This window comes from Heliconius melpomene, chromosome 7 (genome assembly GCF_056956725.1).
Source record: "Heliconius melpomene rosina isolate 202511_hmr_F chromosome 7, ASM5695672v1, whole genome shotgun sequence".
Classification (NCBI taxonomy): domain Eukaryota; kingdom Metazoa; phylum Arthropoda; class Insecta; order Lepidoptera; family Nymphalidae; genus Heliconius; species Heliconius melpomene.
The window spans coordinates 6,074,761-6,097,608 of NC_140395.1; the positions used below are offsets into that span (position 1 = coordinate 6,074,761).

At 33.4% G+C, this 22,848-nt stretch overlaps 2 protein-coding genes across 2 annotated transcripts; one reads left to right on the forward strand and one right to left on the reverse strand.

Annotated features, from left to right (window-relative positions):
* The first annotated feature begins 2,252 nt into the window (after positions 1-2,252).
* On the forward strand, positions 2,253-10,719 carry LOC146537514 (beta-1,3-glucan-binding protein 1-like). Its single transcript, XM_085188840.1, has 10 exons — positions 2,253-2,470; positions 5,466-5,690; positions 5,862-6,139; positions 6,587-6,720; positions 7,695-7,861; positions 8,464-8,608; positions 9,050-9,129; positions 9,345-9,487; positions 9,970-10,159; positions 10,469-10,719. The coding sequence occupies exons 1-9, from the start codon at positions 2,347-2,349 to the stop codon at positions 10,156-10,158; spliced, it is 1,485 nt and encodes a 494-aa protein (XP_085044966.1). The 5' UTR covers positions 2,253-2,346; the 3' UTR covers position 10,159; positions 10,469-10,719.
* Positions 10,720-14,263: 3,544 nt separating this feature from the next.
* Positions 14,264-20,207, reverse strand: LOC146537515 (beta-1,3-glucan-binding protein-like). The gene is made up of 9 exons (XM_085188842.1): positions 20,047-20,207; positions 19,149-19,376; positions 18,093-18,253; positions 17,755-17,906; positions 17,325-17,482; positions 16,600-16,724; positions 16,018-16,135; positions 15,237-15,382; positions 14,264-14,746 (listed from the first exon to the last, which is right to left on the reverse strand). Exons 1-9 carry the CDS (start codon positions 20,186-20,188, stop codon positions 14,552-14,554), a joined length of 1,425 nt encoding a protein of 474 aa, XP_085044968.1. The 5' UTR covers positions 20,189-20,207; the 3' UTR covers positions 14,264-14,551.
* Positions 20,208-22,848: the final 2,641 nt, after the last annotated feature.

The following is a 22,848-nucleotide window of genomic DNA, read 5'->3' on the forward strand; positions in this document are numbered from 1 at the left end:
TAACGTCGTACCCTTATGTGTGCGTCAAACGAAATACAGGTATGGATAAAAATCGTGAAATGAAAAAAAATCCTACGTCAAAACTGTTGAGGTACCTTGATTAATTTTTTTACTTCTGGGTTTGAAATATTTTACCCTATATGCAGTTTCAGTAAAAGAAGCGCTGCCTCTTCCACCCTGTATATTTAAATTAGAATGACTTATACATTTACATATAAACTTGAGGATAGAGTTTAAGTTAGAGAGCATCAGTAAAATCAATCAAATCAGCCTATTCGGGGCCATTGCTGGACATAGGCCTTCCGCAGGTTGTGCCAGAGCTCCCGATCCTCAGCCTTCGGCAACCAGGTGAAGACCTTTTTCAAGTCGTGGGACCATCGAGCTGAAGGGCGTACGTTACACATGCCGATCCGAGGTCTTCACTCAAGGACTCGTCTGTTCTAACGGCCATAGGTCCTTCAACACACGTCAAACGCCGCACGCCGAGCCAATGCTTCTTCAACGTGGTAATTCTGTGAGCGATGTCCCGGTTCATTTCTGATTTTATCTTTCAAAGACTTCGAGCTTAGCTCGCTCCATAACAACTAACCAATTTGTGGACTAGAACAGTTATTAGTGTCCACATTTCGGCACCGTTGGTCATAACTGACAAAATGCACTGGTTGAACAGAGTACCTGTGCCTATCTGGATAACTTTACGCTGCGTAATGGTTATCATTAGTATTTATAAATAAACCATTTTACCTACTAAAATTCAAAATCATTTTTTTATCAAACTCCTCTATTGAACACAGCATTATAGGAAACAGTATAAATAATATAGACCAGCTTATCTGTACAATTTATTGTAACACTTTCATTCTAATATTTCATATTAAGCCGAGAAATGACGTTAGTTTTATGCTTATAATTTTATAATAGAAAATATTAAATTGTTTTTACTATACTTTTCTACACTATATTCTTTATTTTTTATTCTTTTTTTTCCTTCTTTTTGATATTGATGTAATTACATAACTAGCATATTTACTAAAATTACTAGAATAAAATGCAAAAAGGACCTGTTAGAGAACAATTTTAAAGCTATTAATATTAAATACAATACCTATAAAAATACAGTCATATATATATAGATCAATTAAATTACAAACAAAAAAATATAAACAGACTGTATGACTGACGTTTGATTTTTTGTGGTGATACTAAAAATACAATTACGCATTTTTTCAATATTAAAATCCTAATTTATGGACATGGGTATTGATCGATGTTTTAAAACACTATGGAATTATTCTTATTGAAGAAATAATTGTAAAAATAAAATGTTTGCATAGAAAATATTATATACTAGCGGCCCGCTCGCGGCTTCGCCTGCGTGAACTACTTTATTATTAATTTCTGTCTCCATGAGTACCTACGTCCTATAAGTGACGTCCATGCAAAATTTGAGACACCTAGCATTTGTAGTGACGAAGTTTCATACAAACTTTCAACCCCAAAAACAACCCTTTAGAAGTCGAATATTGCAAATTCCCGTCTTAGCGAGCACCTACGTCCTATAAGTAACTCCTATGCAAAATTTGAGATTCCTAGCACATGTAGTTTCTGAGATTTCGTGATGAGTGAGTGACCTTTCGATTTTATATATATAGATGATCAAACTGGCTAAAATGAAGTATTCAGAACATTATTAGATTTTAAATCACATTTTTTTTTACTTTACGCTGTTTACCGCACTTAGCGGGGTAGGTAGAGGGAATCTGAGAACCTAGTGTTAAGGCACTCTCTTTTAGACACTTCCGTTCCTCACTTTTCTGTCAAATTCTGGAGCCATTGAGTGTTGAGTGGCGAAACTCACCTCAGCCTCGTTACCAGAGCAAAGAAAATTAATATATTAAATATTTTATTCCCTCGTATGTATGCAACACACAACCTTCGTGTTTACAGTCACACCCTTATGCCACTGGCCCGCGATAACCCTGGAGACATTTTAACCAGACCGGTCAATTTCCTTCGTGTGTTTTCCATACAACGTGACATTGGCGTAATGAATTGTGCTCAACTGGCACGCTCGAAACGCCATATATCGAGAAATCAATGAATCAATCATTTTAACCAGAAAGGAGTGTTTTAACACTACAGTGTGAAGCTAAAAAAGGTATTTGAACACATAACAATAATATTAAGTTAGAGACGTAATAACTAATCCACGACGACCTTTTGCAAAACTTATTTAAGATCCGGTATCAATCAAAGCGGTTAGTCTTCATGTCTTAATAGTGAGAAGCGGACTGGAAATAACGATGATATATATATTCTTTACATTTTATATGTAAATAAATTAAAATGTGTAAAATTATATATATTTTGGCGATTTTTGGATTTCTAAGTGCTAGTACACTGTGCTATGAAGTGCCACCGGCTAAATTAGAAGCAATCTATCCAAAAGGACTCAAAGTGACAGTGCCCGGTATGGACTATATATTTTTATTCAGATTTCTTATATTAATAGGCTATAAAATCATTTGAATAGAGATTTAAATTAGAATGTAATAAAAATAGTTCATAAAAATATATGTTGTAAAGTTCTTTTTTCATGTTTTAGTAAGTTGTTTTCTTATGTATGGTAAGAATTTAGAGGATAATAAAAACCAAAGAATAGTAATTATTAATTTATTTTGCTTACTTTATTAAATTCTACTAAATGAGTAAGTGTTAACGTAGACGTTTGAATTGACGTAGAATTTAGTAAGAAGTGAAAATATAGTTCATTCAAAAGGTAATTTGTTGATATATCACATATTAAAAAAAGACTTACAAATGAATACTTGTAGTTCATTTTAAACGAAAATTGTACTTCCCCGTTAACAATTAATAAAAGGATAGGAACCCTTAAGTGCTCGAGTTGAACTCATACTTGACAGTTTTTTTTTTATTTTAATGATATCGACCTGATATGATCGAATGATAGCCTGGTGACTTAATAGTATAAAGATTTTTTTTTTATTATTATTTTATTTTCATTTATTTTCCTCTGTAACAGCTTGGTGTGCCATAAAGTTTTTCTATCTATCTATCTATCTTAAGGAAACGATTTTGTCCAAATTTATACGATGAAACTATAATATGTCCATATAGACAATGAATACGCAAAAGAAATATAACTGGTATTCGACCTTGATCGTCCATTTTTTGTACCTCTTAAATTAACGTTAAAATCTGTTCGAGTTCGACTAACTTTATTTGACTAAAACTAAAAAAAAGTCAATATTTTCAATCGATTTGACCTTATACTCTAATTAGTCACTATTTTGCACTAGCGAGTATAATCTGATTGTAATGGTCGTGGTTGTCGGTTCAATCTTTAATTGGGGGAATAGTGAGAGAGAGTGGTTTAAGTTTATAATGGCAAAAAAGACATATAGACCTAGTTGTACGTGGTAAGTAAAGAAGGAGACTATGTCTTTACAATAGCTAGCAAAACATATATGTAAAGCATGTTTAAATTCCACAATTTTTTTTTCTTATAAAAACTGTGCCAGTCAAAAGTATTTAATATTTTCATTTTCTTCGCTCTGTTAAGGCAATACTCACGCAATGCCTTCAGAAAGTGCGAAACGGAAGTATTTTAATGGTCTTTACCCGCTTCCCGGGTTTTCTTACCCTGCTATGAGCGTTAAGTAAAAAAAAAACATAGTTTAAACATTGTATACAGAAACAGATTTAAAATCAAACATAGAAATAATATCTAATAACATTTGTATGAATTATCTGTGTTATTTAACCTTTAATATGGCCACGATAAAAACTGATATAACTCGGTGTTCTGTTTTATTATAGTTTACGATAACAAATTAAAAATAATTGAATAGGTTATCGTATTACAATGATTGAAAATTCACTCATATTATATTTTTTTATAATAAAAGTCCAAAAAACCTGTATAGGGAGGCTCAGCCTCTTCAGATCATTAGGGATCTCTTTGGTTTTGAGTAGAGATGTTTCCTTTCACAGCGTCTCCTCCCCTTTACTCTAACTCCTCTTATATTACTTGGGGTAGTGGGCAGCGGTGATGACTTACCGTCAAATAACCCGTACACTAGGGAGCTAAATAGTTTACTAGGGAATCGAACCAACAACTTTTCACGTTACATTGGTTAACGACTGGCCTTGATTTGGGAAATGGATCATAGATAATTATGTAATAATAATAATATAGTTTTTATAATATTTACCGTATTTTTTCAGTTAAGCGCTTTATTCCGTAAAGGGGGGGGTTGGTGTTAAACAGAAAAAATAGTGTCAAGACACTCCATTCTCCGCTTTCTGCCCGAATTGGGTAATTTTGTGTTGAGTAGTAGAGCTCAATGCCTGACTGTTGGTTATAATTTATTAGGATTTTCTATAATATCAAAGATCTTATTGATGTGGTTAACAAATAGTCATTTTGTCATCTAGCTCTCATTATAACAAGGATATTTGTGTTACTATAGTAGTAAAACGTAAATAATTCATATATAATCGTTTTCCTAGGTGAGAATTGAACTATTGAGTGGATGGCCAATTTAACATTGTCGATTAGCAGTTATAGTTCAATTAACGTTAAAATATTTGAATTATTCGCTTTCATTAATTAATATTTAATGTGCTTATAAGAAACCACAAATTATAAAGTAAATTTGTTCAAAATTACTAAATAATATTTATTATTGCTGTTTTGATAGACTTCATTATTTTCTGGAGGTTCTTGGATCTAAAGTTTATGACAAACTGTGAATGTATCATAGTAAAAATAATTATATTTTTTATTTAATTTGTGACATTAGAAGTTAAGACATTATGAATATTATATCCTATTATTGTAGGTACCTAATGGCTAATTTTGTGGATAACCGTACGCACATTGTTTGTTCTGAAAATATGTATTTGTTATTCGACTATATTATGACTAGGTATTACAATAATATAACTTTGGATATAAATAAATAGGCGTGTGCGTAATAAGGTAAATATTTAGAAAAACCCTAAATTTGTTCTCTTTATTTATTATTAGATACCTTCTGATTATTTTTTATTATATATAATATTTTAATTACTATTAAACCATTAATAGTCATATTAGAAATATTTTACATATTCATTATATAAACATAATTAGAAAAAAAAAATGTAATTAATTCATTCTCAGAGCTAGTATTATTTATTAAAAACTGGGGGAAGTCCTAATACGTTACAAGCTTCAGAGTAAAGTATAGGTAATTATTGACGATGCAATATTTGTTTTTCATCATTATTATCATCATTAGTCACTGTCTGTAGACATTATCTCATTTATTGATGATGTCTATTAGTTTAAATTTTATTTTAATTTATAATAAATTTATCTGATTATACTAGATAATTCAAACTTCGATACCTAGTCGAGATATATTTTAAATTATTCTTTCATTTTTTCAACTAAACAGATGATGGCTACTCACTTTTCGCCTTCCACGGGAAGCTCAACGAAGAGATGGAAGGTTTGGAAGCGGGGCACTGGTCTAGAGACATTACGAAAGCCAAAAACGGTTTATGGATTTTTAGAGATAGAGATGCCAAATTAAAGATTGGCGATAAAATTTACTTTTGGACGTATGTCTTAAAAGATGGCCTGGGCTATAGGCAGGATAATGGTGAATGGACAGTTCCAGGTAAATAATAATAATAAACTTTGTTTTGTTTGTTACCATCTACAGATTTATATTTTATACTCAAAAAATTACTTTATCTTGATGAATTTTAATAGTGCCAAAAAACTCTAAATGCTTAATTTATTCACTTCATGCTGAAATATATAAATTACAATTTTGTCCAAATTATAGGATATGTAGATGAAAGTGGTAACCCAATATCATCAGATGGATCAGCGTTGCCTCAAGCACCTCAACCTCAGTCCACGCCTCCACCACCTCCTCCAAGCTCTTCAAATCCTCCTTCCAATAATCAAGAGCCAGAAGAGTACCCATGTGAGATATCACTCTCTAAAGTATCTGTGCCAGGATTTGTATGTAAGGGTCAACTGCTATTCGAAGACAATTTTGAATCGACTATCGAGAAAGGAAAAATATGGACACCTGAAATAAAGTTTCCGGGAGAACCGGTAAGTGGGCATATAAGGAAATTAAATATGTCTGGCATGGGCCTATTAAGAAAATTAGTATGTCTATTATATAAAATAATGTTCAATTGTTTAAATTTTATAATTTATGGCCATAAACGCATTCACTAAACTCGGGAAATGAGATATTTTTATTTCTTCTCTCTGGTAATAAGGTAAAGCGTGCCATTATATACATGAGATAAATAATCATAGTGGACGCTATGGTATATATAATGGTTATTGGTTCAATTTCCACTTTGGGGAATTTGTATATACCAAATACAGTTTCACTTTTTCATGTGGGGTCATGTCACACTTAGTGAAGTAATAGAATAAAGAGACAATAGAATTTTGTGATGTTATAACTAGATTCTCTCTGCCATTAACGCTAAATACAAAATATTATAAAATCTTTTTTATATATAGGTATGTATTTTTTATTTTAAGGACTATCCTTTCAACGTATATTTATATGACAAGAACATCCGTGTGAGAAGTGGAAGTCTGAGCATACAGCCTGTAACGTTGGAGTCTAAATATGGGGAAGGCTACGTTCGTCAATCACTAGATCTCACTGCAAGGTACTTAAAATTTAATAAAAGAGAAATATTTGTAAGAGTCTTTTTAACCGTCAAGTGTGTGACTGTATGCCAACGGTTATGGGTTCGATCCCGATTCAGGGTAATTAATATTTTCATTTCTTCGCGCTGGTGTCGACGTAAATCGCGGGGTTGAGCTCCACTACTCAACACGCCTGCTTTGTTGTTTGCGTGACGCTAAGAAAAGAATAATTTTAAAATCTATTGATTTTTTAACATTATTTTCTCTACTTTTGACGTGTACCCACTAAAAACTAATATCTTAACGACGTGGTATTGCTTGTAAGTGCTATACAAGCTTGTGTAACTCGTTTAATTAGCGATTATATTTGTGGCATGCGGTGTGAATTTATGAATTGTTGTATAGATATGATTTGGAATGCATTCGTGCATTCATTTCATACAATATTGTTTCAAAGTAATTTTTTATGTAATTTAAAAGCCTTTGCCATTTATTTGTTTCAATTGTCAAGCCAGGTTGCAGTTTCGATTCTTATACTTGAAAAAATAAACATATCTATGCTTAATATTACAAAGCTGAAAAGTGTATTTGTTTTAACGGGCTTATCTCAAGAACTACTAGTCCGATTTTTTTTTGTGTTGGACAGTTTGCAATAGGTTGAATTATATCACGCTACGATCAATAGGAAAGATGTAACAATGAGAAATAATGTAAAAATGTGAAAGCTCCAGAGTTCACAATTTCCATTCTCTAAAATCCAATATATAATATTATTTTTTTTAGTAAACAGTGTAAATTTTAACAAAATATCTTAGATTCTCTCAATCTACGATTATTTATGATGATTTATTAAAAATACTTCCTTCTGCCTACCCTGTTAAGAATTTTACCTACTAAAATTCATCTTTCTAAAATATTTTTCTTTTATTTATTTTTCTATATGTTACCGGCAATCTGTGTAATTCATTCTATAATACCTTGTCATATATTTCAGATGCACAGGACAAATTGGTACAACTGATTGTTATAGAGAAGCGTTTGGAGCTCTCATCTTGCCTCCAATTATCACTGCGAAAATAACCACAAAGAAAAGTTTTAGTTTTAAATATGGTAGAATCGATGTTGGAGCCAGAATGCCATTAGGTAGCTGGCTTGTACCAGGTAAGATATGATACCGGCGTGGATAAGAATACTGTTTTAAGAATTAAATTTAAAATAAGTTCATTATAAGATAGATATTTAAAAAAAATAAAATACTATTCTACTTTAATAATAATAAAATATTTTTTATATTTGAATACAGCGGGACTCGAATCCACGCTTCTTGGAATCTTGACTTTTCGTCCCCAAGAGGTTTTATACGTTTTTGACGATTTGTACTTACAATTTTTACATCAAAAAAATCATCAAAAAAAGAAGCAAATTGAGAATAGAGTATGTCTCTACGTTTTAAATGATTCGAAAATAGTGTCAAGATAAGAAAATGCATTATCAATATTATCTCGACATATTTTTCTATAAAACAGCCTTTTTTAGCTTTACGCTGTATCACGCACATTGCAGGATAGGCAGAGAGAATCTGGCAAGCTAGTGTAAAGACACTCTGTTCTCATTTAAAACTTCCGTTCCCTCAACTTCCTCCGAATTCTGGAGGCATGCGTGTTGAGTGGCGAAACTCAACGCTTTGCCCTATTACCAAAGCGAAGAAATGATAATCTTAAATATTTTAATCTCTCGAGTGAAATACCATTTATTAATTTCAGAAATTCAACTTGAACCTAGAGACAATGTATATGGGGCAAGAGACTATGGCTCTGGCATATTACGTATCGCCACTGTGAAGGGCAATGTTGATTATTCGAAGAAATTGTACGCTGGGCCCATTCTGTCAGCGAGCGAGCCTTATAGGTAAAAGAAGATTGTCGATTCTTTTCTTTTTATAATCTACTAGCGGCCCGCCCGCGACTTCGCCTGTGTGAACTACGTTATTATTAATTTTTGTTAATTACCATGAGTACCTACGTCCTATAAGTGACATCCATGCAAAATTTGAGACTCCTAGCATTTGTAGTAACGAAGTTTCATACAAACTTACAACGCCAAAAACAACCCCTTAGAAGTTGAATATTGCAAATTTCCGTCTTAGCGAGCACCTACGTCCTATAAATAACTCCTTTACAAAATTTGAGATTCCTAGCACATGTAGTTTCTGAGATTCCGTGATGATTGAGTTACCTTTCGATTGTATATATATAGATTAATAACTGTAAATATAAAATATTTTAATAACATCTTAGATAAATATCTGAAAAAATATCATGTTGAATTGTAATATGAATATTATTTTAGGTCCACGTATTTCAAAGAAAAAGTTGGGTTCGATCATTGGAGCAAGACTTACCATAATTACTCACTTGTTTGGAAACCAGGTGAGAGCATAAGATAATAAATATCATGAAGAAATGTATCTCTAAGAAACGAATTTAATATCGCATAGATGTATATATTTATTTGGCTTCTCGCTGTATCCCGAACACAGCAAGGTAAGCCTGTCCTAGGTTCCCTAAGACACTCCGTTCTCCATTTTCAAAAATATAAAACAGTTATAAACTACATATATTTATAATTTAAAATGTTTCCTTAGACAGTATATCACTCTACGTCGATGGAGAAAATTACGGAGAAATCTCTCCGGGAGATGGTTTCTCAGAAGAAGCTAAAAGAAACGGCGTAGACGCGGCGTCGCAGTGGCTCAAAGGCACTGCGATGGCACCTTTTGATGAAATGGCAAGTTGTATTTAAGAAATATATTTCTATCTAGCTCGACAAAAACACAAAAAAAAGTGCTTTTAGTTCTATTACATTAAAAAATCTTTCACATGTACAAACAGCAGCCAGTTAAAATTTATTATATTACTTGAAGTTGATATAACCTTATTATGAACTAATTGAAATGAAACACGCACTACATGTTAAATTCAATTTTTTATTGGTTAAGCCTTATTTGAGAATAGCGTTCACAAACATACAAACAGACAAAAAAAATTAAACTAATGTCTTGTTTATTTTTATCATGCTGTATCACGCGCACAGCAGGATAGACAACTTCCCTCTGTTGACAACTTCCCGATCACATTTCGAGACATTGTGTTGAGTGGCGAAACTCATCGCCGCGATATGTCTTATTACTAGAACTGGAAGATGAACTAATTCATTGAATGGAAATCGACTTTTTATTTTATTATTGATATATTTTCTATTATTTACAGTTTTACATATCATTGGGTCTATCAGTGGGTGGAATTCACGAGTTTACCGACGAACCCAACAAGCCGTGGTCGAATAAAGCGACGAAAGCAATGCTTAATTTCTGGGAGGCAAAAGACCAATGGTTCTCAACGTGGTTCGACGATACTAGCCCACTTAGGATTGATTACGTTAGAGTTTATGCGTTATAAGGTAATACATGTACAATATATCTATTACATATATCTAATATTAAAAATGTTAGTTAGTCGTGATAGTTGACGGTTTGAATCCCACTAGAAAAAAATAATTATTTTAAATTTCTCGAAAATTAAAACAAAAGTGAGGAATAGAGCGTCTTAATACAAGATTTCCTCTACTTACTCTATAAATGCAAGATACAATAATATTAACCTATTAAAATAATAACAACAAAAATATGGAGTAAGGATTACATCTTGAAATAATATTAAATTTTCTTTTCTTTTTCTCTTTTCTCATAATTATTTCCGTTTATTACAGATTTGCAGATTAATACATCCTTCTGCTGCCATTCATCCATCGATCCATCAGCCTTTCAAAGTCCATTGCTGGACATAGGCCTCCCCTAATGCTCGCCACTCCGTCCGGTCCTGCACCCTTTGCATCCAGCGGATTCTCGTTGTCTTCTTGAGGTTGTCTGCTGCCATTATATTAAATAAATTCTTTTTACTCATATTAGTTTTATATTCTTCAATTTCAATTCTACTTCCATTAGTTACATACTGTAAAGAACATATCGTCGGTGCGCCTGCCAAAACCGTTATGTGTATTTTTTTGATTTTTTTTTTATTCGATAAATAGCATTAAAATAGTACTCTGCATAGCCTACAAAAACAAATATATAGTATTTCCGTCTGGAAGTCGATTTAACAAAATCGTTATGTGCACTTCATTTTTATTTTTGGCAATGACAAATTCGTTATGTGCAGTCATGACCCAGCAGCAATGATCCGATGCGGAATGTTATTACATTATGTAATGTAATACATTAAGGGGAACCGTCACTCGAGCCTTGTGCTACAGATTTTTTTGGTACAGAACTTTTGGAGTATCAGGTTGAGTATGTCCCTTCCACTTCTACCTTATCGGTATATAATGAGACAGAGCTCAAATCTCAGCGACTGACCGATGGAAATAGCAGATTCAGAGCGAGCAGGTATAGTATTGGTTGAAAATACGACTCATTTGTACCTAGATAAAGCTACTGGAGAATTTGTAAGCCGGAAGTCAGCCGAACTCGGAACTGGTCACTTCATACTAGATAAACAAGCTGGAGAAAATTTCAAGGACATGGATATTGATGAAATATACAACAATAAAAAAAGCGCGACTTTAATACGAAGCAGAGAGTTATAGGAAAGGTGTACTTAATACAATTGTAGAAGACACTTAACTAACGATACTTTTAATACATGGGTTAAGCAATTGTATGCCACCAAACCAGAATCATCTTCTGAAAGTAAACCAAGAAATCCTTCTTGTAAGTCAGCTTCTGTAAGAAGCCTGTGAGAATGGTTTTAGGCTTATTGCCAAGAGTTCAAGTTTAATCATTACTGCAGAGCAAGTGCACGACACACATGTTTGAAGTACACAATAACCGACTTCCACTGGATCCCATAATTAGAACATAACCAAACTCTCATCAAACTATCCTTGAAGTGTATCCTTTCCAATAAAAAAAGAATCATCGAAATCGGTTAGCATGATATTGAGTTATTCTTCCATTTGCTGCGCACATACTTAATGCAAATTTAAGACTTATATGATTTTGTCATGGATAAAATTGTCAGAAATAGACCAAATCAAAGTAAAGACCAGTCAAAAGTTCTGAGGTAACAAATATAAAAAAAATACACTCGACTTGATAACGTCCTCTTCACTGAAGCCAGAAAAGAGGAGGATACAATAAAGAGAACTATTTACATTAAATTGGAGGCTGATAAAGTTTTAATTTGACATGTGCACCGTATTCAAAGAAAATTTGTCACTAGAAGAATATGAGGTAGACAAAGAAAGAAAAAGCATACCAAAACAAGAAGAACGCACATTCTAGAATCCTCTAACATGTCATTGATAATCTGAAGAAACAGCGTAGGGGACAGCACACAGTCTTGGAGGACAGCGTTGACGGGCATGTACTCCAAGCAAAAACCGTCAACAGTTACCTTGAGGCTGCACCCAGTGAGAAAGCTAGCGATCCACTTGCATAAACTCTCGGAAAGCCATAGGATGGAAGTATTGCAAGGAGCGCCTCATGCCACACGCGATCGAAGACCTTCGCCATGTCCAAACTAACTGCCAGACCCTATTCCTTGCTTTCAATAGCCGTAGCCTACCGGTGGATTAGGTAAACCAGAAGGTCACTGGTTGAGCGACCATGGCGGAAGCCATATTGACTGTCGTTAATCAATCAGTGATTCTCCAGTTAAATCAAAAGCTGGCCATTGATAATGCTCTCCATCACTTTCAAGAGCCAGGGTGGCAATAGGCCTGTAGTTAGATGGATCGGAACCATCGCCTTTCTTGGAGATCGGGTGGATAAGAGCGCTCTTCCACAAGTCTGGGACTATACCGTTTGAATAAGAGTGCCAAAACAGACCCATTAGCACAGGTGACAACTCAGGAGCTCTAAAGGAGAGATGTCATCTGACCCACTCGATTTCGCTTCTTCGACTCGACTTGTGGATGACCAAAGAAGACAGAGCTCGCCTAACAGCTTTTTAGTTGAACTTAATTTCAGGCATTAAGCTCTGGCACGGGTTTGCGCGCGGCGCTATTTCTTGGTCATCCATATTCGAGTTCGAGGCAAAGAGATGTACTGTAGTAACGATAAATACGTCCCATGTATATGTGTGGCACGAAAGCGACTGTGTTACTTAAATTTAGTTTTAGTTATCTTGATAAAGTTTATTGCAATACTTATTGAATTCGCTTTTTATTTACTTCAAATTTACCTAGTTATTTAAGGGATAAACATTAAAGGCTTAGTCTATCTATAAACCTTTCCTAACCACTTTCTAACAACCCTTCAAGTTTTCTATTAAACATTTTTTTGTTAATTATTATTAGTATTAATAACCATAGGACTAATATAACGTACCGTACTGTTTTATCGTTATCAGATTAACCATTTTCACGTAAAAAAGCGCCAAACCACAATTCCTTACGTTTATCATTACTAATCATCAGTATACATATTTGCTTTAAGTTTAATACATTTTTGTTATCCTCATAATAACATTAAATAAATCCGATTATGTTCTTTTACAAAACTGATATGTGCATATTTTTCACTTGTAAGAAATGGTGGTTACAAGACAATTCTGATATGTGCATCAAAATGGTTAAAAAAAAAAATTGCAGATGAAGGGTACATTTTATCATTGTCGCGTGTATCTCAGTTCAAACATAATATATTTTGTCACCATACTGCATTTAAAATTTTTTGATAAAGCTATTATTTAATAAATAAGATAGTTTTTTGTCTCTCCTGAAAACTTGACTAAAAACACATAGCGGTTTTGGCAAGCGCAACGACCATATTTCAATGCAATAAAAGTAAGATGTTTTAGTTTCATGAAATAGATTTTGTACAATAACATCAAATTAATTAAATTTAACTAATTAATTAAGCCAAAGTATAGGCACTTTTACTTATTTATTAAATGCTATTTCATAATTATTGTGTTTTATTTAATTAATAGGATTACTTTATTATTATACATCTGAAAAATATACACATATATTTTTTACATTGTATTCAATTATTCCATTTAAATTTTTCAAACATAATTTTAAATATTTATTCTGAGAATTAGCACCTAATCGCTATAGAGGAAAATCCTTGACCAAAAGATTGATTGTAGATACAACATAATAAACATTGTAAGAATATTTTATTATAAAAGATTGTAACTTTATCTAGAAGTCAATCAATATGTGTTCTTAGTTCCTTCTTAGTTCTTTAATATATATTTTTTTCAGCTTTATGTATTTCGTATACATCAGGGTAGGCAGAGGAACGGAGTGTTAAAACACTTCTCTCCCCATTTACCGCCGAATTTTCGAGGCATTGCGTATCGAGTGGCGGAACTCAACGCCGCGCTTTGCTTTGCTATTACCAGAGTGAAGAAATGAAGATATTTATAAATAATAATGGCATAGCGTGTCGGGTTTACCGTCACACGCTGAGGTAAGGAACCCTAAACCCTTTTTTTAAGACAAAATTCAATATATATTATATTGTAAAATATTAAAGGAGTTTAATAAAAGTTATTGTGATTTAAACATTTTTATTTATATGTACTCGGACAATTTGCGTAAAACTTAACTATATTAGTAAAAACTCGCAGTAAGAAACCTTAGACTTGCCTTGGCTTTACCAAGAGATTTCATTACTTTTTGTTTAACAAACAAACTTCATCGAGATTTGACTGGTTTTATAAAACATATTTAATTTCTATTCAATTTTAATATATTTAAATCTAAATAATACCTAATCTCAGTCAGTCATGGATATGACTGTCACAAACAACTCAATACTCTCTCTCTCTCTCTCTCTCTCTAAAGCGCTCGTACTCTAACATAATCGATGACTAGATCGGGTGTCCACGTCGGGTACCAGGAATCCAGGTCCTGCCAGAACCTGAGGGTGGCCTTCCTCTCTCTGTTCCTCCACGGCTTGGGTCTGCCATCTGAGACCACATTATCATCGAACTCTGCGATACCCCCGGCAGATACGGCCAGTGATATGAAGAACTGTATTGTTCAATAGTAATAGTTAGAAAAACATTAGTAATTGAGAAAAAAAGGAGACGTACTTACATTGTCGTAGCGCAGTAGGTCAGCACCTGACCGTAAATGCTATGGTTCAGGGTTACATTCCCACTTGGGGAATAAATATGTTTAAATAATCTCTCGGATTAGTCGGAAAGTGGGGAACGGAGTTGTGAGGATAGAGAATTTAACAATACTCTCCTCATTTCATGATGACGAAGCTACACCTTCTAGATATTCATCTAGTTAGTATAGTTATACCGAGTAAATATTTTTCCACCATACCAAATAACAACAATGAATTCCATTACGTTTTTTTTACAACTTCACGCTGAACCCAGCCCAGCAAGGTTGGCAGAGGGAACCTCGGAACCAAGTGCTTAGACATGAAAATATTAAATATTTAATTTACTTATACATATATTTCATAATTTAAACATTTATTTATGTTTTGTTTTTGATTGTCACTTACATAGTCATCAAAAGGCGCCATGCTAGTGCCAGTAGCAAGCACAGAGCGGGGTAGTTCGCAAGCTCGGGCGAACCGACCCTGTAGCCCACTGGCCGCAGGTTCAATTCTCGCCCATTCTACTCCATCCACTGACAGCGTTATTCTTTCTGAAATAAAGTAGCTTCAGCTTTATACTTCACATGCAAGTTAGTGTCAACACATTCTCCACTGACATTCATAATTTGAGACATTGTGTTGCATTTTCGAAACTCATGGGGAAATGAAAAATAATAATTATTTAAAAAAAAACTACTTTTACTAAGGACTACTAGAACACTAAATAAACTAAATGATTACTAAAACTAGTTATGACAAGAAATTAAGTGAACTATTTATATATGTAGAAGTATAAATTTATTTACTGTTTAATTCTCCATTCTTCTTATTTAGGGAGGAGAACTCAAAGAAACAATTTGTGTACAAGTCGAATAAATTAAATATAAGCTATAAATCGGCCATCGAACCCACCATCACGTTTACATCGTGGACCTGGGAACCTAGAGTTAAGACATTCCGTTCCCATAATGAATTCTGGAGGCATTGCGTCTTGAGTGGCATTTCCCGTTAGATGAAAATTGAGAAAAAAAGAAAATATATAGGGGAAATGAAAATATTAAATATTTTAATTTCCTCAAGTGGGAATCGAACCCACAACCTATTACAAGCTTGCCCTAAGCCACGACTGTCCTCATTCAAGGGATAATCATTGATCATGAAAATGTATTATCATATCTTCAGTTACCTGGTTCCCATCTCGCAGTATATACGTGGTAGTCACTTCCCCAGTCAATATTAGATAGTTTACTGCCGAGTAAAGTTTTTCGACATTCCAAATTAATTATGGGTCCACCGTAGAGAAGCTGCAATTAAAGATAAACAAGTAAAAATGAGACTCCCTTATTGAAAAATAACAATGAACGAGCCTGTAGAAATAAGCGAGTGGATGTAACCTTTTTAGGGTACCGTATAAAGAAAAGTGCATTTTTTTTTCTATAATTGTCGTCTTATATGTTTTTGAGAGATTGAATCAAATGTACATGTAAATTATGTTAATGGGAATAAGCTATCTTTCCCAGTCACTTCTTTTTTCGCTGTTTCTTTTATTAATCATTTTTTTGTTTATTTATTTTTTTAAAAAATCTCTGTGAACTCGAACTCGTATGGTGTTTGTGTTTGGTAAAGCACACAGTACAGATTCAGTTATGGCGCCAAATTCGTTCTATTAACTAATAATAAAAGAATAATAAAAAAAAAAAGAATAATAAAAATAATTAAATATTAAATAATATTTAATAATTAAATATATAATTTTATTAGTTTTTACCTTATTCCCGACTTCATTGCCACCAGAAACTAACTGAGCGTTGCCTTTCGCTCCTGCGATACGTAGAACACCGGAAGCGTAGTTCAATGTACCGTACTTCTTCATTAGTGGCTCCAATAATATATCTACAGAAAAAGTGAAAATGGGTTGTAATTTCTCTCAATGACGGTAGTTTAAGTTTAAATAAGTCTATTAACTTATTAGTTCTACTTTTTACTACTATTTATAGTGTGATAGTGAATGCGGATAAGCGTAGGTACTCACTATCACAGTGACAAGAAAAAGTGATAAAAAGTAAGAACTAGTGATGGAAAAAAGCAAAAAAATTAGGCGATTCGTATGGATGAAATATTCATAGTAACATACTACATTTTTGTCACCTTCACGCTATATCCCGCATTTTGGCAGGGTATATCCTTTAGGCATTGATGTTTGTAACAAACGTAGCTTAGAGTTTGTACAAAATAGACATTTTGCATTATATACTACAGCGAACAAAGAATAAAAATTAAACAGACATTTAATTTTTATTCTTTGTACGCTGTAGTATATAAGGCGACGCGGAATTAATAATAATAGAGAGAGAGTAAGAAAGTGTGTAGAGTGACAACCTTTGTACTAGTAATAAATAGTCACTACGCACCGGTCTATTCCTTTATACTCTTAAAACATTCCTTGAGATACTTGTTCCAATAAACGGATTTCAATATAATTTAATAATTTACCCGGATATAGCCAATCCCCTTTCGGGAGTTTAGCTCTGACTTCAACGATGCCATATTTGAAAGAAAATGTTTTAGACGTCAGCCGTCCACTCACTATCGGTGGTAAGATACTTGCGCCCCACGCATCCGCTCGGCATTTGGATGAAATTGCTGTGCAACTGAAAATAAAAAAAATAAAATATTTTAATTAAATCTCTTATTCGACGGAAAGTGGGGAACGGAGTGTTTTAACACTAGGTTTCCAGGTTCCATGTGAATGATTCTCCACTCTAACAAAAAATACATTTTTGCCTTCATACATACTGGTAAAGAGAAAATGAAGACGATAGAATGAACTGTTCACTTCGCGCACTTTTTAATTATAGACCTCGCTTAACTACAAGTTAGTAAATCATTTAGTATAATGTTTTCTATGTTATAACCTACGTACCCGCTGAATAAATCGAGTGTGTCTGTATAAACGGAAGAATTTGTGTATCCTGGTAGATCTTGCAGTAATTTTGGTGTTATGTACAGATAGCCGCCCTTAGCAGTCATTATTTCCGCTTTTGGAGGACGTTGGTAAGAAACAAAGGGAAAATCCTGGAAAAAATTAAAACTATTCTAATAACATCATAATATACTTGGTCAACGGTAAGGTACATTTGGAATGATAGTTTCCGGTTTATTTTAGCATTAAGTAGGAAGCGGAGTGTCTTGAAACCTAATTCTCTCTCTACCACCCCGCTATATTTCGGGGTCTCATAGAATATAAATAGAAAAACTTACGGGTTCATCAGGAATATATTGCTCTATCTGCCACAGATCCTCACGTAAGCTGTCGAAGTTATCCTCAAATATAATTTGACCAGCGCATGCTTGTCCGTTCCTCACGCTGGTGAGGGTTGGAAGACAATCGCCCATCACGTTATTATCGGGACTTTCTAACGCTGTTAACAAGTTTATTAATTACTTTTTTTTACGCTGTATCGCATGTGTAGCAGAATAGACAGAGGGAGCCTCGTGCTAAGACTTGCCTCTTCACTTTCCGCCGAATTCTGGAGTCGTGTTGAGTAGCGGAACTCAAACGTGGAACGGAAGAATGAAAATAAAATAAAAAAATATAATAAATTAATTAAAATGTGAGTATCACGTGAGCGTAAGGTAAGTTAAGACCTAATTAAAAAGATATTAATGACTAATTTAACTATAGGAAGGAAAATATGTTAAAACCAACGGTACAACCCCGTTTACGTAAAATTAAAGTAGATTAGTCAATAAATGTTAACCATGTGTTTGAAACCTACCTTGCGCTATTTACCGCACTCAAAAAGGATAATAAACGTTTAATCGAAGTTAAATTGATACAAATATATAACTTGATACAAGTTTCTTTACTCTTCTGTTCTAATTGACATTAGTTATTAAAAAAATCATTACAATCGTTAAAAATGGACATACTTTTATTAAATAGAATATTTACTAGCACTTGTAATGTTTCTTTATATATAGATAATAAGATTTAATATGATATAAGTTGAAATGTCTAAACAATGAAAATAATACGGCAAAATAAAGACTATAGTGCAACGACACAGCTTCTGTGAGAATACATGTCCGTTGTGGGTTCGATTCCCATTCAGGGGAATGAGGAAATGAAAATAGTCTTTCCTTACTCTGATGACAAAGGGTTTACTGCCAGTCAACAAGCAAAATCTCGATAAATAAGCGGAATACGGAAAAAGAATTTTACACTGGGTTTCTTCTGTTTTCCCTACTAAGTATATGTGGATTACAACGCGAAGCACAAATACTCAAATACACACATATAGAAAAAGGAAGTACCTTTAACAGTAAAACTTTGGTTGTCCAAAACATAGCCTTTGCCATTATTGACGACGGTCACATAGTAATAAATGATATCACCCACTTTTAGTGATACATTTAGATCTTCATACAACCATCTACCATTTACTGGGTCTATTAGTTCCGCTGATATCCGGCCGACGTCATTTTCGTTTATCTTTTGGTTTACGTTTCCTTGAAACACGAATAGCGTTTGCTTGGATTGGGCTGGAAAAGTAAAAATTAATATATTATATGCATTTTTTTGTTATAAAGCGCAGCGTTAAGTTGCGCCACACAACACGTTCTTCAGTTTCTGCCCAAATCTTGCAATGTTTTGAAATTTGGGCGGAAAATGAGGAATGAAGTGCATCTACACTTTACTCCCTATACTTAATCTATTGTTATGAATGTGAAGTTAAGAAAAAATATGATATAATTTTGTATAGTAATTAATTATACTAAACATGCAGAGGCTGATCCAACCCTTAAACAAAGTTGTGGGTACATTCACCTTATATAGGCCAAGTGCCTCAGCCTATTTCAATAAACCATGAAACTATATGAATACCAAGAAATGTAAAGGCGTAAGTCAGTTAGGATTATGTACATGGAGCTGATAGTAAATATGAAGAAAGAGTTCTTCATTTTTAGAGAAATTGCATTTTAAATTACCATTGTCCTATAAAAGCTTATATTAAGGTTACAAAGAATTACCATATTAAATAATCATTCTATATATTTATCTATCTATTTAATGAATTCAGAAAATATTGTTTATACGCTTAAAATAAAGCTCAAAACCGCTTATTTGTGAACTTACAATATAAACTGACAACGTCATGCCATATAGGTTATTTGAAACTTATTTTTCTAAATAAAAAAATATAGCACTCACCGGGCATCGACACCCTTATCCCTTTAGGTCTCAAGGCCTGTATAGCGACATCACGTACAGAATATTCTTGACAAGAAATTATAATTAGTTGAAAATAAACTATATATAGAAGTATAAAACGTCTGAACCCAAGCAATGCCATTTTCACACTGAATCCTTAGTCTTTAGTCTCTACTGATACTGACTCATGTGCAATGTTAAGACATATTCACATGAAGTGATAAGAATAGCTTGTTGTGTATATGTATTAATTGTTTTTTGCTTCTCGCCCATTATCTCTCTCATATTACAGGGTAAAAATATAGTGTCTACACACTCCGTTCTCTTCGTGTAGTTCCGTTGGTTTTGGCCCAATCCCGAAACATTATATATTTAATCATGCAATGCCTTTTGTTTATATAGAGTGAAGTGAGATGATAATAATTCGTAGGTTCAAATCATTCCCCAAAGTAGGAGTTAATTTTGCAAACAAATTTTCGCGTAGCGGGGTAGACAGGGAACCTAGTGTTAAAGTTCTCCAAAAAAAAATTTTAAAGATTTTTGCTAAATAATAGTGTGGAACGCCTTTACATTTCTTTTTTGTTTTCATCAACATTAGTAGGTACTACTAGGTGGAAGTGAATAAAACTTGACGTATCATTCCGGTCTATAATCGTCATTGTTTATTTTTAACTTGTGTCTTTTAGAAAAACACGATGTAGGTTTATTATTATTTTTTGTATTTTCTTGCACATCCGGATTTATTATGTAGGTAGGTATATGTAATGATAACTGAGTATTTGAACAATCGGTGTTATATACTTTTGAAGAAGCTTTTAACATTTTCATTATTTGCATATATCTGAACTGGAATATAAATAAAAATTAGTTTTATATATTATTTATTTATTTATTTCTATTATTATAATTTTACTTCTCTTGTACGAATTATAATTCAATTATTCCAAGGATAGCTTCAAGGTATAGCGGGAACCTAGTGGTAAGACACTCCGTTACCTACACCCTGCTGAATTTTCTGAGCATTACTTATGTAAATAAATAAAGTTAATGGTAGAACTCTAAGAGCTTTGCGTCGTTACTACAGGGAGGAAATAAAAAAAAATTAAATATTAAATTACCTTGAACGAGAGGGAATTGAACCTACAACCGTCACGTCTACAGTAACATGCTTGTGTCGCTGCGCCAAGAAGGCCTCAGCCTTGAACATTTTGGTTCGAAACTCTCTGCTTAAATAGCCAAACGCTGGGATTCGTAAAAATAGGCCGTCGTGGCGAAATAGGAATGACAAAGGATAAAGGATGTAAACGTAACGTTTCTGGCTTCAGACTACTCGGAAGAATGAATTATTTCATTGGTCTACTAACAAGACAAATATCTAAAATTAGTCCGTGGGGGAACGGAATGTCTTAAGTCTTATCACTGGGCCCTCTCTGCCTACCCTGCTATATGCGGGTTACAGATGCGTGATATAATATTTACGATTGCAGTAAATATTCTATTATAATAAAAATATTGTGATAAACAAAATATTAGTCAGAAGAGCACGTCAACATTTATAGGAAAAGGTCAACAGCACGCTAAACGACGAGGTACTTTTTATGACCGGTTCTTCCCCGTTCATTTGTTTAATTGTAATATTAATGTTGTGGGAGACTATAATATTATTAATTTTAAAAAAACATTGAGGCCTGTATCGCGACAGTTGTGATTTCGATCCCACTCGGGGTAATTAATTATTATTTATAAATATTTGAATTTCTTCACTCTAGTTCCATTAACACGCAATGCCTTGATTCAGTGAAGGAAGGAAAGTGTGCGTTCAGGAAGTGGGGAAAGAAGTGTCTTAACTCTAGATTCCCTTTGCATGCTCTGCTATTTGCGGGATAGGTACAGTATAAAGCATGAAATAAAATAGCATACAGAAAAAAATAAAAAAAAAAACAAAAAATTGAAAATTGGCCAATCTTTAATTACGCCATAAAATAAAGATCTTATTCATATCATATCAAAAAAATATTCCTCTTTTTATTTTAATTTAAGCAAAAGAAACTTGCAAGAAAAAATGCAAGTAAAATCGTAATAAAGAACGAGTGAGATAGAATAAAGCTTTCATTTTTAATCTTACAAGTATAAGTAAAAATAATATGTCTTGTTTTAAAAGAGCGACTTAGATATAGCGTAAACTGGCTTCCTGCCCAAATATCGAGAGTTCATACTATCAACCTTCAATGTTATGCAATTAATATTGTTATTCAGATCTCACGCTACATGACTCACATTTGTATAAAGTAGCTAACATTTTTTATTTAATAAGTGTTATTACTATTTTTGTTCGTTTATTTCTATTGAAAAAGAATTGTAACGTTCCCCCAAATGGGATTCGAATCCATAACTATTGAAAGCTAGCTTTTACGTTCGTACAATAGCGAAGTTACAGCATATACTTTTATTAAATTAGCGAATCAATTTTACATTTTTAAATATAAATTATTATAAAAAAAAAGATACATTTAAAAATTTAAAAAATCCACTCTTCCGAGGGCGGGACAAGGGTCCAAGCCATCGATGGCTAGGGCTCCAGAGAGAGGAACCTCCGCACAATACGTGCCGTCTCAAGTAATACTGCCTTCTGTATCCGGTTCTTGATCCAACAGCTAAGCGATAGGCTCTTAAGGTGTTGGTCGAGGCTTTTCGCTATTAAACCGTTAACCGAAACCACTATCGGCACAATGATAGTCGCGTTGACATCCCACATGGCGGTAATCTCATGGGCTAGGTCCAAATATTTAGATAGTTTTTCTT

Coding starts and splice junctions, on each gene's coding strand:
- LOC146537514 (XM_085188840.1), top strand. CDS start 2,347: ATGTGTAAAATTATATATATTTTGGCGATTTTTGGATTTCTAAGTGCT. Junction 7,862..8,463: donor AGGTAGCTGGCTTGTACCAG/GTAAGATATGAT, acceptor TATTAATTTCAG/AAATTCAACTTGAACCTAGA. Junction 9,130..9,344: donor CTCACTTGTTTGGAAACCAG/GTGAGAGCATAA, acceptor ATGTTTCCTTAG/ACAGTATATCACTCTACGTC.
- LOC146537515 (XM_085188842.1), bottom strand. CDS start 20,188: ATGGCATTGCTTGGGTTCAGACGTTTTATACTTCTATATATAGTTTAT. Junction 19,377..20,046: donor GATAAGGGTGTCGATGCCCG/GTGAGTGCTATA, acceptor TTACTTTTCCAG/CCCAATCCAAGCAAACGCTA. Junction 17,483..17,754: donor ACACTCGATTTATTCAGCGG/GTACGTAGGTTA, acceptor TTTTATTTTCAG/TTGCACAGCAATTTCATCCA.